This window comes from Anguilla anguilla, chromosome 4 (assembly GCF_013347855.1).
Source record: "Anguilla anguilla isolate fAngAng1 chromosome 4, fAngAng1.pri, whole genome shotgun sequence".
Lineage (NCBI taxonomy): Eukaryota > Metazoa > Chordata > Actinopteri > Anguilliformes > Anguillidae > Anguilla > Anguilla anguilla.
Window position 1 is genome coordinate 17563605 of NC_049204.1, and position 16673 is coordinate 17580277.

General features: G+C 37.2%; 1 protein-coding gene across 3 annotated transcripts; it reads right to left on the reverse strand.

Annotated features, from left to right (window-relative positions):
- Positions 1 to 1714: 1714 nt before the first annotated feature.
- LOC118224547 lies at positions 1715 to 16418 on the reverse strand. Of its 3 annotated transcripts, none has more exons than XM_035412052.1 (10): positions 16234 to 16416; positions 14000 to 14134; positions 13805 to 13856; positions 13117 to 13503; positions 12757 to 12832; positions 10059 to 10204; positions 9009 to 9065; positions 3977 to 4107; positions 3455 to 3675; positions 1715 to 2272 (listed from the first exon to the last, which is right to left on the reverse strand). In XM_035412052.1, the coding sequence occupies exons 2-10, from the start codon at positions 14122 to 14124 to the stop codon at positions 2256 to 2258; spliced, it is 1212 nt and encodes a 403-aa protein (XP_035267943.1). In that variant the 5' UTR covers positions 14125 to 14134; positions 16234 to 16416; the 3' UTR covers positions 1715 to 2255. The 3 variants fall into 3 exon arrangements, with proteins under 3 accessions (XP_035267943.1, XP_035267942.1, XP_035267944.1); XM_035412051.1 differs by having other exon boundaries at positions 14000 to 14131; positions 16234 to 16415; XM_035412053.1 differs by lacking the exon at positions 1715 to 2272 and adding an exon at positions 2905 to 2972 and having other exon boundaries at positions 14000 to 14131; positions 16234 to 16418.
- Between the last annotated feature and the right edge of the window lie 255 nt (positions 16419 to 16673).

Genomic DNA, 16673 nt, shown 5'->3' on the forward strand with positions numbered 1-16673 from the left:
TATGGTGTTGCTAGGTGGTTGCTATGGAGTTCTAGGTGGTTGCTAGGGTGTTGCCAGGCATTTGCTATGGTGTTCCAGGTGGTTGCTAGTGTGTTGTTAGGTGGTTGCTATGGAGTTCTAGGTGGTTGCTAGGGTGTTGCTAGGGGGTTGCTAGGGTGTTGCTAGGCATTTGCTATAGTGTTCCAGGTGGTTGCTAGTGTGTTGTTAGGTGGTTGCTATGGGAAAAATTGCCCACAAAAATTCAGATTTTTCAAAAACCGTGCCCCCAAACTTTCCACAAAGTAATAGCACATCATTCCCGATCAAGCCGCTCGTTGCCTAAGGCAACCACACTAATAATAATAATAATGGACGACACGATGGTGCAGTGGGTAGCACTGTCGCCTCACAGCAAGAAGGTTTTGGCTTTGAATCTCGGCTTGGGGCCTTTCTATGTGGAATTTGCATGTTCTCCCTGTGTCCACGTGGGTTTCCTCCGGGTCCTCCGGTTTCCTCCCACAGTCCAAAGACATGCAGATAGGCTGATTACAGACACTAAATTGCCCCCCCCCCCCCCCCCCCACGACCCTAACCAGGATAAGCGGGTATAGATAATGGATGGATGGGTGGATAATAATAATGCCTTGTCTTTATATAGCTTTTCTCAAAAAGGGGACTGGGGAAACGCTCCTCAACTACCACCAAAGTGTAGCACCTGCCTGGGCACTACATGGCAATTATTTTCTGCCCCCCTACTCTTTCTACTCTTTGGTGGTCTCCCATCCAAGTACTAATCAAGCCCATTCAGTGGCAACAGGGTGATGGTAGCATGCAAATGTAGCTTTTTATGCCTACATTTATTTCTTGTGCTATTTTGTAGGTTTAACGTTGTAAATGTGTAGAACCCTATGTTGAAGTAAAATGTAAAGAATATCCCAATCTTTTCCCAATCTTTGTGTGACAATTAAAATCTCACATAACAATTGTATTGATATTAAAATTGTGAACATGTAACATTTTCACTGTTTTACTACCTACAGATGAATAAACAGAAATAACAATGCATTTGCTTTCTATTATATGATATTTAGTCCCCCTCAGATTGCACAAATTGAATTTTAATATGACAGTTTACAGTGACATTGTCAAATATTAAGCCTGCATTATTAATTTTATACCTTTAGACACAAAATGTTCACAATGTTTGAATGTGGAATATTTCTATGCTTGTGAGAAATCATGGGAATGCCAAGCTTTGGGCAGATGGCAAACATGTCAAATGATAAACATGACCTTACAGTATGTTACACCTACCTTTGTTATTTGGATGGCTGTTGCAGTCAAGCAATTGCATAAAATTCACTAGATCTACGTCATATGTAACTGCAAATTTACAGGTCACTGCACTCATTTACAACAGCTGAATGGAAAACCATCACCCCATTTAGTTAAATCCGTATGCTATTACTAAAGTTTATTGTGGTCGTAATCTTCAGTAAATATAGCTTGATCCCTTTTTATCAGCTTTAATTAAATTGATGTTTTACAATTATCTTGTGCTTAGAAAAAGCGGTCTTCCATTTTGTGCACAGAGTACACGTTTTATATTACACAGGAGTTTTTCACAGCTATGTCAACAGTAATAGTCATTAGGGTAAGAGTAATTTAAATTTCTCAAAATTTTGTTACTTTATAAATCAGGGCATCACAATAATACTGAGAGTTAAATGCATAATATATCATCTTTGTGCAATTTTATTTACTGACTGACAGTAAAAAGAAAAAATATTGTGATCATACTTCAAATTGAATCACATCAGGATGTGTTCACATTAATCAAATCAAGCACCAATATATGGAAAACTAGCCTTGATAAAAAAAAAAATTAATCAAATGAGTATTTTGTTTTATCCAGTCCCACCCCCACACCTTTCAGATATTTAATGACATTCATGGGTATGGGTACGTAATACTTTTTTTTTTAAGGCCGTGTCAAAATGGCAGATTTATAATAATATTTTGACACCATTCAAGCAAGAAAGGATAAAAACATGAGATTAAAATAAAAGAATCATTAAAAATAAAATGTATACACATATATAGTTATTCTACCTAAGATATAATTCAATGGCAGGGTATGTGCGGTTCACCAAATAAAAATTTCTCTACAATTTAGCATGGGTTTTTACATTTCTAAGCACAGTAAGGTACATGACAACATCAGATGGATTACTGAAGTGATTTTGATGTCCTGAATGGTCTTCCGCAAGCAATACCTAGGGAGAAGTACATTCTGGGGCACACAAAAAGGTTTCTGTTACAAAAACACTCTCACATATTCAAAACTATCAAAAAAGAATAAAATGTGAGTTTCCACTGGTTTTCTGGAGCATAGTTAAAGTACTTTGCATTCATGAAGGTTACAAAAGGTTTTGTTCATGTCAGGAATGATTCCTTTAACTATGTTCGCTTATAGTAATAATGTGTAATTGTTTACAAGGAGCTGGGTAGATGGAATAACTAACATACGTTCTGGTACTTTATTCAGTAGATATGATATCAGTACAAATTGATTTTTGCTTTTTAAAAAGTGCTCAACATAAATCTGGGCAGCAAAACTTAAACCAAAGTTAAACCAGCTCTTGTAGAGTAAGTTTTATACTGGTAGATTATATGTGAGAGTCCTGAATCAATAAATTCTGTTTAAAGGCATACTATGGAGGATTTCTTAAGCTTGTGTTTACAATCAAAGATTTCTTCCCCTGATCAGGCTACTCAACCAAGTCACAGACACAAAAAATCATTAGAAACTACCAGTAAATTTATTACATCAATTACTGTACAAATAATTTTAAAACCACACATTCTGAAAAAAACCAGAAGTTAGGCAACCCTAGCTGCATAGCTAAAGCTAACATTACTTACAGGCCCAACAGAAAACAAGGCAGTTCCCCATTGCTTTTTATCCCCTTGGTGAACTTCAGCTCATGCCGCTGAAGAAAAGGAATTCCAAGGTTAAAGTAACTAGTTCTTGAACAAGCCTGGTCAGCTTGTATTTTTTGCTTTGCTGTATCTAGGCCATTACAGCAGCTAGCTAGCTATAGCAACAAACACTGTCAAAATCTGACTTGCAAGCCACAGGCTCCGTAGCCACACCTACCCCTTCACACACAGAAAAGAGCACCATGCCCAGAAACATCCCAAACACATTTTAGAATCACAAATACAGGTAAAGGTACACAAATTGGTGAAAGTGCATAACAACAGAACTTGCCAGCGCATCATAGATATGCCTTAACATGGTTATTTTATAATATTTTCAAGTAAAAAATCCTGCATAGTATACCTTTAGATCAAAGTAACACTGAGAATTACATTCTTATATTGCACTCTCCATATCGGATTTTTTTCCATGAATCTTGACAACGCTCCCTGTCCCTTATGATTTTTGGTGTTATAAGTGGGCTGCACTCACCAGCAGAGAACTCCATGTCCATATCGGAAGCCTTAGATAGTAGCTGAGGTTCTTTGTGATCTTTTTCATTGTCAGAAATCCTCTCTTTGGTTCTCTGAAGCCAGCGGTCCTTGTGCTGTTTATGGCCAAATCCCTCGTCATAGTTTCCTCTAGTTCTGAACAGTTGCTGATAATGGAACATGCAGTAGAACTCTCCGTATAGAGGTGCATAATTGAGAATGCTACAAACAAGCAAAGCAAGCAAAATTGTCATCTTTATTTCTTTCTTTCTTGATTTATCCTTTTATAGATGCTTTATACCTATTTTCACAAAAGAAATAAGTCATCATGACAAAATACTTTCAACAACAGATGTTGGCAACATAATAACCTTGCAATTTGAAGTTGTATTTGTATATATTTTTTGCAGTAGGAGGAGGTGCTGTCACATTTGCAACTGCTGTCCATAAATGTTTTGTGATCATTATTGAAATATTCAAGTAATTTCCATCAGGAATTAACAATAAAAATTGAATATCTCACCTCAGCTTCTTTTTACAGTGTTTACAACAGAAACAGTTGTTGTGGAAGATGAATTTATCAGCCACAGTTTTTTCCATTGGATAGACGGGTTTCAAACACGCAGAACACAGTTCCTTTGTGGGTATCTGGAACTTTGATAATATAATCATTAAAAAGCAATATGAAACAAAATCAAAACCATCAAATTAACATTTTTTATGTATTCGCACTTTTTGTAGTTTACACTTAGCAATTAATCAATTATAAAATAAACATTAACCATATATATTGTTTGGACTTGAAATAAAGATAATATAGAGTATTTTTTAAATCCGAGTAATGTCCATGGTATAAAAAGGTTAGGGAAGAAGCACTACACAGACAAAGATAATGGCCAAAAAGGTGCTCTATGGAAAAAGGAGGAAATTATCAATGCATCAAAAAGGTTTGCCAGTCAAAATTATGAAAAAATACAACTGGCAGGTAAGGATCAAAGGCACTCTTGAAGGTAAAGTTAAAAGCTTTTATTGAAACATGTTTCAATAATTTTGACTGGGAAACAAAACCATTTTTAATGCCCATGGTATACCTAACCCAGGCCAACTGTTTCAAAAGTGCTAATGAGTTGAGTTATCAGAATCAGTAATCACAAGAATTAACTTGACCTTGAATTCTTCACCTCTAGAATTATTTGACATTTTCTAAAACAATGATCTTAGCTGAAATTTTACTTTTTATGCACTTTGTTCTCCTTTCCATTACACACATGACATTACACAGTTGAAACAGATCACAGAGAACCTGAATATGAAAGTTTTCACTTCAGCCAAGTGACAAAATATTTTATCGTCATTCATAGGACACTGTGACTCAGTATCTTCACAGTATTCATATTTCATATCTACCCCATAAATGCTTTAATTCAATTATTTAACTTTTTCAAATTGGTAAAAGAATACCTACAAGTACTTTCTAACAAATTATCAGGTGTTCACTTTCACATTCACAGCAGAATGAAGACCAACAAAGGGTTTAGTTGCATGTATCTATAGTAGTATTGAAGACCCCAGAAACAACAAACCTCACATTTGTCAACCACATACAGCATGAAAACAATTTTGCAGATTTTTATTTTCATAAAACATTGCTATGTGACCCTATCAAATGATGAATAACAATCATGGAGGTCATGCGATTCTCTGAATTGAGTCCAAATGTTATCGTACCTACATATCGTATTTAAGTGCAAATTGCAACTGTAGTAAGTGGTAAGATCAAAGTCATTGTATAGCATTAATGGCAAAATTTTCATTTAAAGATGAATTACCATTAAAATATAAATTTAGAAAAGATCATTCAATAGAAACATTCAAATTCCAAAAAAGCAGTCATTTATTCCATACTGCATGTGCAACTGCAAACACATTGAAGATAAATATGTTTTTTTTTTTAAAGAAAAACATGTATATTTTATGTCAAAGTGGTCTTGAACTTATAATGATTCTGTTTGCCTTGAAGCTTTTTATAAACTTTTCAGACGTAACAGTCCAGTCTGACACATTCCCGGAAAAAGTGCCCAAGGATCTTGCTGCTTCGTTTCTTCAGTTTCTTTGGAAAGGATTATCTTCAGTTTGTCTCTCTTCTTCACATTTTCAAATATCTCCTTTTTCTGTGTTCACGTTGCCTCTCATAATTTAGTTTTTGTGGACTGACACCCTTGGTTGCTGCTTGTCATCTGGCTTATTATTGTATTTTTCTTTAGTGCTACCTTGTTTACTGCGTGTTCATGCTGTTAATCATAGCTATCTCCATGAGGATTCTATCTCATGGGTTTCTTGTTGAGAGGGGATGTTTATTTGATTAGCAGTGCTACATTGCTGCTCATGCACAAGAACACATTCGTTTCAGTCAAGAGCTGCTTGAATACCCCAGCTCATTTTTGCTAAACTTTGCCCATCCTTCATGTAGCTCTGTATATATACACAGTTCTCCGCCACTATATTCATTTTCAGTGGCATGTGTTTAATTCTATCAATGAAAAAACATTTCCAGTCAAAAATAATTTCATGATGGGAAAAAACTGTATAAATCATGTTATTTAACTATAAATCATCCTATGTTATAGATGGCCAATAAATGATAAGTTATTTCCATTATTCTAAATGACTGACAATGTTTTGAAAAACAGTAGAGAAATCCTGTGAAGTCTTACAAACATTTTTATCATAAAAATACAATTTTTACACTGTAAGCAAGGATGGAAAATATTGTTTATTGGGTTTTCAGAAGAAATCACTGAGTTTGCTGCAGGTGCTCAGACCTTTTTGTATGAACAGGTAGACTCCTTGTCACAGGACCAGGAATTTTTTTCAGGTGATCAGGCTTAGGAGGAATGGCTGGCTTTTGCTTGACAGGCCTTGGATTAAATGGTAGGGGATTTTGGGATTGATTTGACAAAATGGAGGAAGGAGGTTTGGCATTTGTAGTTCTGTCTGTAATATGATCCTCAACCACTGCTTTTTTCATTGGTGCCAACTTGTCAGTCATCAATGGAACTGAATGGGATAATTGAGTATGCGAAGAGGGTAAAGATTCCACATTAGCCTGCTTGCAAACAGTCTGCAAAGCTTGTTTCTTTTTTTGTGCTGAATAAGATTTTCCCGCGTTTCTGTATAACATTGCAGCTTTGAAGTCTCCTTTTGAAATATTAATGTTAGACTTCTCCAGAGACCGAAGGGCTGCTTGAAAACTACCTTTCACAATTTCTTCATCATCAACGGACTGTAGTATTGTAGATCCCTGCTGAGCATTTATAGCAGCTTTCACGTTACCGCTTACGACATCGGAGTCTGTTTCTTGTTCTGACCTCTGAACAACATCATCCACTGTTGAAAGAGAAACAGCCGGACTGGGCTGATTTAGGCATTTTTGAGCAGAAGCGCGCTGCCTCTCCTGTACCGTATGTTCAATAAACCTGGCTTCGTCTGTGGCTTGGCGGAGGCTCCGCATGGCTGCCTGAAGATCTGAACTTTGCTCATCCACTATCATCTCGTCTAGTTCTGTTTTATGGATCCCCACCATTTCCTTATTTTCCAAACCGAAAGCGCAAGTCCTCTTACTGTGGCTATCTCTTGAGTGAGATGCTTCTTTTGATGCACTATTTAAGCAATCAATTTCCCTACCTCTGTTGAATTCAAAATTTATTTTCCATTCTTTAAGCTGGTCTTGCATTCTGGTTTCAAACATCCATTTGTAGTTTGGGACATTTCCATTGACTGTTTTCTTTTCCCTGCCCACCGTTGTGACCTCATGAAAAATTCCTGAAGAGTCTTTAACAGGTGTGGTCTCAAATAAAGCTTTGTTATATTTTATATTGCAACTTATGCTATTGAGGGCTTTATTGTCATTCTCTAAGTGAGCAAGATTTCTTTGTGGAATCGTTTCAAAATGGAGTTTGCAATATTTAACATCATTGTTTTCTGTTCCACATGCATTTTGAACACTTTCTCCCTCCATGTTCCCTTGTCTGACACAATCTATGGTGGAGGGTTCATGCACATGCTTTGTCTTCATAACTAGCCCCCTTTCACCTCCAGAAACATTGACTTTCTCCCAGCCCCTCAATTTATTGCTATCCTTATGATTTTCTACAGACTTCGTTTCAAATGACCATAAGATAGATCTCACATCTGCTCCAACAATATCCTCCTTAGATTCAGTATCCTCTGAATCTGACGGTTCTTCTTTAAGTGCAGCAAGAGGCTGGGTTTCAAACAGCTGTGTTTTGGCCATGACATTGACCTCTTCCACTGTATCTGCGGTTTCTTGATATTTGTCTTCCTTAGCCACTTGGCAAACATCATCCAAGGCTTGCCCCTCAGTCATCCATCCCTGTCTGTCCCTACCAATACTGTCTTTTTGGTCCTCTTCCAAGGGATTACCCTGGAAGATCACACTTTTGTCTGCAGATGGGGTCCAGTGTTGCATTTTGACATTGCTGCTCAGGAGTTCTTTGTTAAACGTGGGTTTGAGCTTGCACATGTTTCCAGGGCTATCATGGAGTACATAGCACGGCTCTGCCCTGAAAACATCCCCACTCTGGATTAGTTCATTCCACTGTTCAGCTTCCATTCCTGCATCATCTTGGCCAGGACTTTTGAGGGCATCTATTGGTTGCTTCTCAGACATCCATGTATCTTTGTGAATGCCTTCTCTGACGCAATCCTTTATGGACAAACCTGCAGTAACTTTGAATTGATCAGTATCTTTGCGGTGCTCAAACATAGATGAGGTGCCCTTAACATCTCCCTCTTGGGAAGCAATATTCTCTTCTAGGAACTCTTTAGTGGTATGTGGATCTCTATGATGACTGTTATCCAATGTCCAGTTTTCAAACATCCATCGCATGGACTGAACCTCCCCCTCATATCTGTTGCTTGTAGTTGTGTGTTCAAGTTCTGAATTGTCTATAACATTGTTCAGGGCCTTCAATTCTGGGTGGGTGTGTCTATAAAGCCTTTTCAACTCACTTTTCTGTCTCCTTTGGTAGAATTCTGAGAAGGTTTCCTTAGGTGGGCAAATAGGTAAGAAGACATGGCTTTCAGCACTCCTCAGTGAACAATTCTGTTGATGACTGTTTTGAGAAGGTAGATTTTGGTATCTTCCTGCATCAATTTCATTGAATCCCTCTGCAACCTCCATTTGGTGGGTTTGGTCTGCCATCTTAGCCTGGAAACACATAGGAGGCCTGTTTTTCCTCAGTTTAACAAGTGATATTAATATTATATCAATGTTAGTGGCCATATGCAAGAAGGGATAAGTCATACTAACCTTTGTCTGAGTTGTTTAGATATCGCAGGACATGCATCATAGCAAACCATCTTCTCTCATGCAAAGACCCACTCCAAAATCGTTAGTATTGCCACTGTCAATTTTTTGTCAAGGCAAGTCAAGTCATTCAATGTTGTTGAACAGTGCAAATAATTTTAATATTTTTTCTCACTGAACACTGAGACCTTGGTAGTTTCACTGCATAGCTACTATTTCACCATACCTTGCTGGCTGTGTTTTTCTTGACAGGAGAAAGCATGTGATCTTGGGCTGCACAATCCTATCGAAAAGAAAAAAATTAATTCTGAATTTTTAGCTCTAATATCATCTTTATCACTACTGTCACCAAGGTTAATGCATTTCAGCCAAAGCCTTCATATGAGCATTGCCCTGTTGGAAACTCATATGCCAGGCTTTTGGACATTTATAACAGGCAGGTCTAACAGGCTAATGCTATATTGGTATGCCAGGATCATGCACTCCAGGAGGAGTTTGAGCTTTTGCTCTCAGGCCGTCATTTCAGGGCACCTGTTTGGAGGACTAAAAGACTCCATGTCTCCTTCATCCCAAGTGCTATTGATATGCTTAATGGCAAATAGCACTCTGGCTGCATTACTTGCACTACCCCTGCACATTTGCACACTTACACACTTGCACACTTGCACATTTGTACTTGGTAACAGTTTCCATTTCCCTTCACTAGCTTAGTGATTTAATTGTGTTGATGCTGTTGTGATGTTGTCCTTTTGTATTCTGTCTTTATGTGAACCCTGGCTACAAAACAAATTTCCCCTATTGGAACAATAAAGATAACCTTGAACCTTGAACCTTGAACCTTGAATGCCATATAAATGAATGTTCACTCCTGCTACTTATTAGAACTAATAGGTTACATTCATACACGGTCATAGAATCAATACAGAGTAGATTCTCAAACTGAATCAATAATTAAGACAACTTGCATGAAAAATAGAGTATTGATGACTACAGTATGATACATATCCGTTTACTGCTAGATTGTTTCACCTACAAATGTGTAGTAATTGGAGATTTGTCCAGAGCTAATTTCCCAATTTAATGAAAGCACAAAACAATTGACATTTTTACAACTGTGCTTTGACTAAAAAATAAATACACTTTAGATCATTATTGAGTTTCAAAAGTTTCATTGACATGTTTGAAACTGAACTTGTTTCTGACCTTTCTATTAGCAAAAAGGTTTGTCAAATGTTCAAATGTTTCATTTTCATTTCAAATCGTCACAAGAACTCACAGGTTTTATGGAGTGCCCCTTGGACTCCACAGCTGCTAATTTCGACAAATAGAGAGCAGACAAGGCTTTTACGGAAGCTGATGGTTTTTCTTGTCCGTAGACTGAACTGAAATCTTTGTGGTCTACTAGAGACCTCCTCTTCTCATCTGAAATTTATTGGAAAGAAAAGATGGCGTTAATGCTAATTATTTTTAGCAAGGATTTCATTTGATTTCGCACCAGCGTCCACAGGTCTGTATTGCCTCACCCCTTATAAACCTTTGCCGAAAGTGGAACCTTATGGGAAACTGTGCAACCTGTAGCATTTTCCAGAGCTGTTTTGCTACACCTCTGCCAGCCAGGATATAGCTGTGATGTTAATTTATTATTTTCTCAATTTTGACTGCTATAATTTTTTATCTGTGGATTTCCTTTAGCTTACTTTGAAAAAAGAAGAAAAAAAAGCATATAGATCAGCAAATTTAATCTCCTTTTATGGAGGAGCATAACTTGTGATATTCCTGCAAAACAGGCCAGGCTATTATAGCCTTGTTACATATAGAAACTAAAATGCAGTGAGTCCCTTTTTCAGTTTCCAGAGTTAAAAACCTTCTGCAAAACATAATGCTTTTGACCTGGGATTAAGAGATCATCATTAGCAAAATGATATCAAATCAAATCAGTGTTATTTATTTAGTGGTGTTTCGGGAAAAAAAAAGTCACAATACACTACACATCAATCCAACCGAAACCCCAACAAAAGCAAGCCAAAGGCAAGAACAGCAATTCTCCCTGGATATAGATACCCCAATAGTGTGTTATATGTCTTGTATGTTTTTTTATACATATGTTTTCTCCCTCCCCGATTTGGAATTCCTGATCTTCTGCGAACTTTAGGAAGATAAAAGGCCAAGCATTTTTAAGAAAGTGCCTATCACTTGAGAACAGAGGTAGCGTGATCAACAGAGGCTGCATGAACGCCTATAACTACGCTGGTTACAGTGTGAAGCAGTCCGACTGTATACATTTACCCACCAGACCAACAGTATTTTTAACAAGACAGCATTAACGTATTGGTGTGGCGGGGTTTGATTACAGTATCCACCATAGCTATTTACTGCCACCATCAGGTCTTTGGTATTAGGTGGAGCCTTCAGAAGCTATGCTATGTGAAGAGGTTTTGCTCAGTGACAGCTGTTTATAGGGCAATGAGGCAACTGGTGCCACTTCAGCTGCCTGCTCCAAATTCCCTTGCCAGAGACTTTTAGCCTGTGTAACACTGACGAGCTTCATTATTTCAGATTATTATGGAATATAACATTGAGGAAAATAACAACATACTAATAATATTTATTCTAATATCTTTATAAAAATTATTTTTAAATGAATGTAACTATCTCTGGATTGAATGACGAAACTGAGAAGGCTGACACTATGAGATCATGAGCTGAGATGAGAAGATGGCGCAAGCTCACAGCTTTTGCTGTGTGACCCTTCACAGGTCCATCTCTCACTTTGAAATGGTATGGTTTAAATAGGTTTGTCTGAAGGTAGGAAATGCTGATTAAAAGTAAAGAGTATCTTATTTAAAAAAATGTAAAGGCATATATTTTATTTTATCATCATTAGCCACATTAATATCAGGAATCTTTCCATAATTTTGGATAGCTAATACAGAAACAACCATTTTTACAAAGCTTTTTCCCATTACAAATAAGGAAACATTATGGAAAACAACTTAATAATCTTACATTTCTCAATAGCAATATATCTATAACACATGACCATGCTATGACTAAGCATAATGCTAAGGCTATGCTTTGGCATTCACTGTAAATCTGCTCACACAACAGCCCAGAAACACAAATAAATGAATAGGTGTGTCTGATCTAACATGAAATATGTACTCACAAATTTAAGCAGTCTCTGGTTCCGGCAGACTAGGATGTCTACTTGATTTCTCGTCCAATTTTGAAGTGTCAAAGAGTTTCTGAATGCTTTGGATAGCCTCTTATCTGTAACGGGGGTTGCTTTTGACTGTAGCTTTCCCTGTGTCACTGTGCTTCTTGGTAGTACTGGCTCATATTACAGCTGAATTTTATTAGTCCACATCAGTGAAGAGATATAAGTTGGGAAACTATTTATGGAGCACTGAGCACTGTTATTCTACATAGGCTGAGTCTGTTACTGGTTCTGAAACTTGTCATAAGACTAGACCTTGCTCGTTCTTCCCCTACCCAGTATGATGTCACTACCTGTTTCTTGAACTCGGCAGACCAACCTTGTCTTGTCATTAAATGGCACTCTACAGTTGCGTTTTGCCCACTTACTCCATATATATACTCCTCCAAGTCAATGTAACTCTTTATAACGCTCTTTTTGACATGAACATGCACACAGTAATGTTTAGTCACTAAACTATAACACTAGAATATAAGGGAATATTCCCTGCTTCTAGCTTCTAACTTTTATTTCGAAAAATAAAATATCAATTAAATACTATTTTTCTTAATATTTTGTATAAATAACTTTTGTATAAATGATTTTGGAAGTTTGTGCATAGTTAATGACATAGATCGCTTAATAGTCCCCGCTTAATTTCCATGATTAAAATGACTAAAACCAAATTTAATTAAAATCTAGCCCGGCATTCAGTAGATTTTTCATTGGCTGATCCAGGAAGATAAAAGGACAAGCATTTTTTCATGTTGATACTGACCGTCTTGGCCTCCTGATTTTTCAAGAGATATACCACTTATTGTCCTTCTTCTATTGGACTGAACCATATTAATGTCCTGGAGGGTAGAAAGTGCATTTCAGTTAAACTCAAACCTTCAAATAATCAAGCGTACCCAATTAGTCGATGATTCATACAGAGTAAAATGTTCAGTGTTAATTGAACTCTAACAGAGTACATATGAGTCCAATAAGGATCACTTGTATCTATTAAAGTATATTTAGCACAGAACATTTTACTGTGTATGAAGGCTGTATTCTCTTGAGTGCTGCAATACAAAGAAAAGGGTTACATCAAAACCTTTCCTGAAGAGAAAGGTTTAGCTCAAAAACCAAAATTCACCTTTTGACCAACCTCCTCCACTTTGTCCACAGTAGTGGGAAGACTCTGGGTTTTTGAGTTCTCTGCTAACATCTCTATCTCTACATTCCCATTGACAGTTGGGGTCACTATGGTCTTGTTTGAAACATTTGCGCTGCTGGTTTTTTGTTTCAAAACAGCCTTGGACTCAAACAGAGCTCGTAAAGCACTGATGCTCCCAGGTCTATGTCTCGGGAGATTCTCCATGGATCGACTACGGGAGAGCTTTGCACCTTCACCGTGAGGTGACTGTTCCCATTGATACTTTCTCAACACATTTCTCTTCAAAAGTGCTTCCAGTGCAGTTGGCGTCTCATTTCTGGCAGATGAAATATTTTCCAACTGAGGTAAATCTCCATCAGTGGCATCCTGCAAAGTTGAATTGGAGAGTTCAAGCATAAAATCAGCCAAATCAAAATTAAAAAGGCAGTGACATCATCTCCAGGAAAAATTTGGCTGTTAATGTATCTGCACGGGGATTCAAATGGAGTATTGCCAATGGTTGCAGTAATTATTTCTATCCCTACCAGAGTTTAAATGAATAATGCGTTATCTCAGTACAGTAAATTACCCTGTGAAACTGAACAGAAATAAACATGAAGCAGGTGGAAAGTATAGGAACTATGGTGAGTACTGCAACATGTAAAACAGGTGTCAGATCATCACACACTTTTTGTGTTTCTGCCTGACTGGTCGTTCCTGGGTCCAGTGAGGTTTGATACCTATAAAAACACAGATATGTGTGATCAAACTCTTTTAATAGACAATACAGCATAAAAACAGAGGATGTTATGAGGAGTCTGATTTGCAGTGTGAATCTATTATTCAAATCAAAGTCAAGCATGAAAGGCTATATGTTACTTACTGTGCCACAAGTTGAGAGACAGACTTCCTCCTGTCCCACAAGCCTGCTTCTGTCCATGACCTGACATGACCTGGGGAGACATTTTTCAGGGACTGAGCTCTCCTCAAGCTGCTCTTCACCTCCATGTTCAGTCTTCTCCCAGTGTCAAAAAAACAAAACAAAAACAACTAGCCAAGTGCTATTTATCTAATGAAGAAAATGTAATGAAACATCAGCAATTAAGCATTTCCAAGCAGTCGAATACCTTGATTTTTCCTCTCTACATACAGATGAAGTTAACCAAGACCTGTCAATCCCAGTTTACCTAAATGTGCCTATTGTGTGGTCTTTTTGAAGTAGAGAAGAAATGCCCAATGCCAGTACTAGAGAGTGTGTGATTTAAGCCATTGATTAGCTAAAAAGTCCACAAATCAATTTCCAAGGTCCAAATTGGCCCTTGAAACCATGATTCTCCAGGACTGATCTTGTGCAACCCTGAATAAAGGTACCAGTATACTCAAAACAAAATCAGACTTTTTGTTTGAAACGATCGTTTTTGAACAAAAGAGGAACAAAAAGACGTGGTGTTTTGAGTTCATACGCCGCGTTGTGTGCGAGCCCCCAGCGCAAACTGTTCAAAAGCAGTTTACAATTTCGCAACCCTCCCCTTGTCTGCAATTAGTCCATCAAAATATCACATGGGTGGTTGCGTCACGGCTGACCAGCTGGGGGCAATTTAATTTAATTTTCCTGTTCATGTCATTACTGCACCCTCATGTAGCAGGTCATTTCGGGAAGTGGTGTCCTAGCCGATAGGTTCACCACAATCGAAGAATTAAATTATTCCTTATTCCTCCTTCCAGGAGGAAAGTCTGACCTCATTTGTTAACAAAACTAAGGGTAAATCATTTGGACAGAAAGGCAGCCAAATAAAAGATGGGGAAACTAGTAACGTTATGTAGGCTAGGTAGCTAGATACCTTGTTGAATAGTTAAATAGTCACTAGTTTTTATAGGTAGTTTCCTTCATTTTTTATTTGGCTCCCTTTCTTATTCAAATGATTTATCCTTAGTTAGACAAAAAGGTCAAAATGTCATTAATTTAATCCGGTGGCGAACCGATAAGATAGGACACCAGTTCTTTAAATCTCCTGTATATCCCATCTAGACACAACCATAATAGCATCGTTGTCATGACTGGAATACTTCTGTGATTAACACTTTTGAAAAAAACTGTTGCTGAACTCAAACTGAAGTTTGATTTACTGTGTATTCTCTTTGCACTCTACTCACCCTTATTTTATCAGTTTGTAACTTGTTTATTTGGTCAGCGTTAAAGATTTGTATTGGGACACTGGCATTGGATAGTTACACTAACAGACCCATGTGCGCAAGAGCCTCTACAAAGAAACTAGGCACACAAGCTTCTAAAGCTTGTTTTAGAAACTTCTAACATCCATGAAGGAAACATGTTTTCACAATCATTTTAAAGCACCACATTTCTATTGATGGATAGGTAATATAAGAATAAAGGTAATTAATTCTGGCTCTTTTTTTACACCATGACACAAAAATAAATTCTGTATCATCTGTCCTGAGGGTTTTTATTTTTTAATAAAAAAAATAAAAATAAAAAAATACATTAGATCATGAAAGACAAACAACTAAAACATTCCCTTTTCATGTCCAATATTTTTCACAAATTATATTTGCTTTATATATTTTTATATTTATAAATCATTGTTCTCAGGCAACAGAGGTAGAGAGTTTATGTTTAACTAGACATGTGATTCAATTGCACATCTCACATTTCTCTGTTTTTTCTGATGCTTCTCTGACTTTCTGTGGTAAATTCCACGCCAATATTTATGATTTTTATGACCAAAAAAGCATGCAATATCAGTTGTATTTTTTGTAAGAATGTAGAATTTGTTTCTCAAGCTGTCATATTAAAACAATGCTATACAAAGGTTCTCAAAAAATCTCAAAAGTTATCTTAATATTTGCATTGCAGCAGAAAGTGAAGCTACAAACTTTACTTTGTATCCGCAGTAATTCTTGCATATATGTTTCATGAAATCAATAGTTTGGCTCAAAATCGAAACCAAACAATTCAACAGATCGTTTTTACAAGAAAGAAGAAAAGCATAACATTTCTTTTTGTCCCTTAAACATATCTCTGGAAAGGCATCAACATTGTTGTGAATAATACTTACACCAGATGAAACAAGTAACATGCATGAATATACAGAATACCTTAGCGTAGCCTGGCACTCTTCATTCTCCTCTATGAATCACAGCACCGCACAGCATGTATTCTGTCTCACAAGTCACTTGAGCCTCTCACGTTACATTTAACACCCCATCAGTGGGCAAAGTCCTTTGGTTTATTGCTACTTGCTTAGAGAATATGTAAAAGTTTACGGTCTTCGCATATTTGTCTCTTTTTTATAGCTGGACTCAGACTCAGTGAGAGATTGCCTGACCCGTATTAAATTGTCGACCAAACCAATCACTGGTACATTCAGGGCAGCAGTGTAGCATAACGGGTAAGGAGCTGGTCTTGTAACCTAAAAGTCACAGGTTAGATTCCCAGGTAGGACATGATGCTCTGAATAAGAGCATCCGCTAAATGCCTGTGATGTAATGTGTGGTGCCATGTTTTGCCATTTAATGAGAAGAATAAATTGGGATAA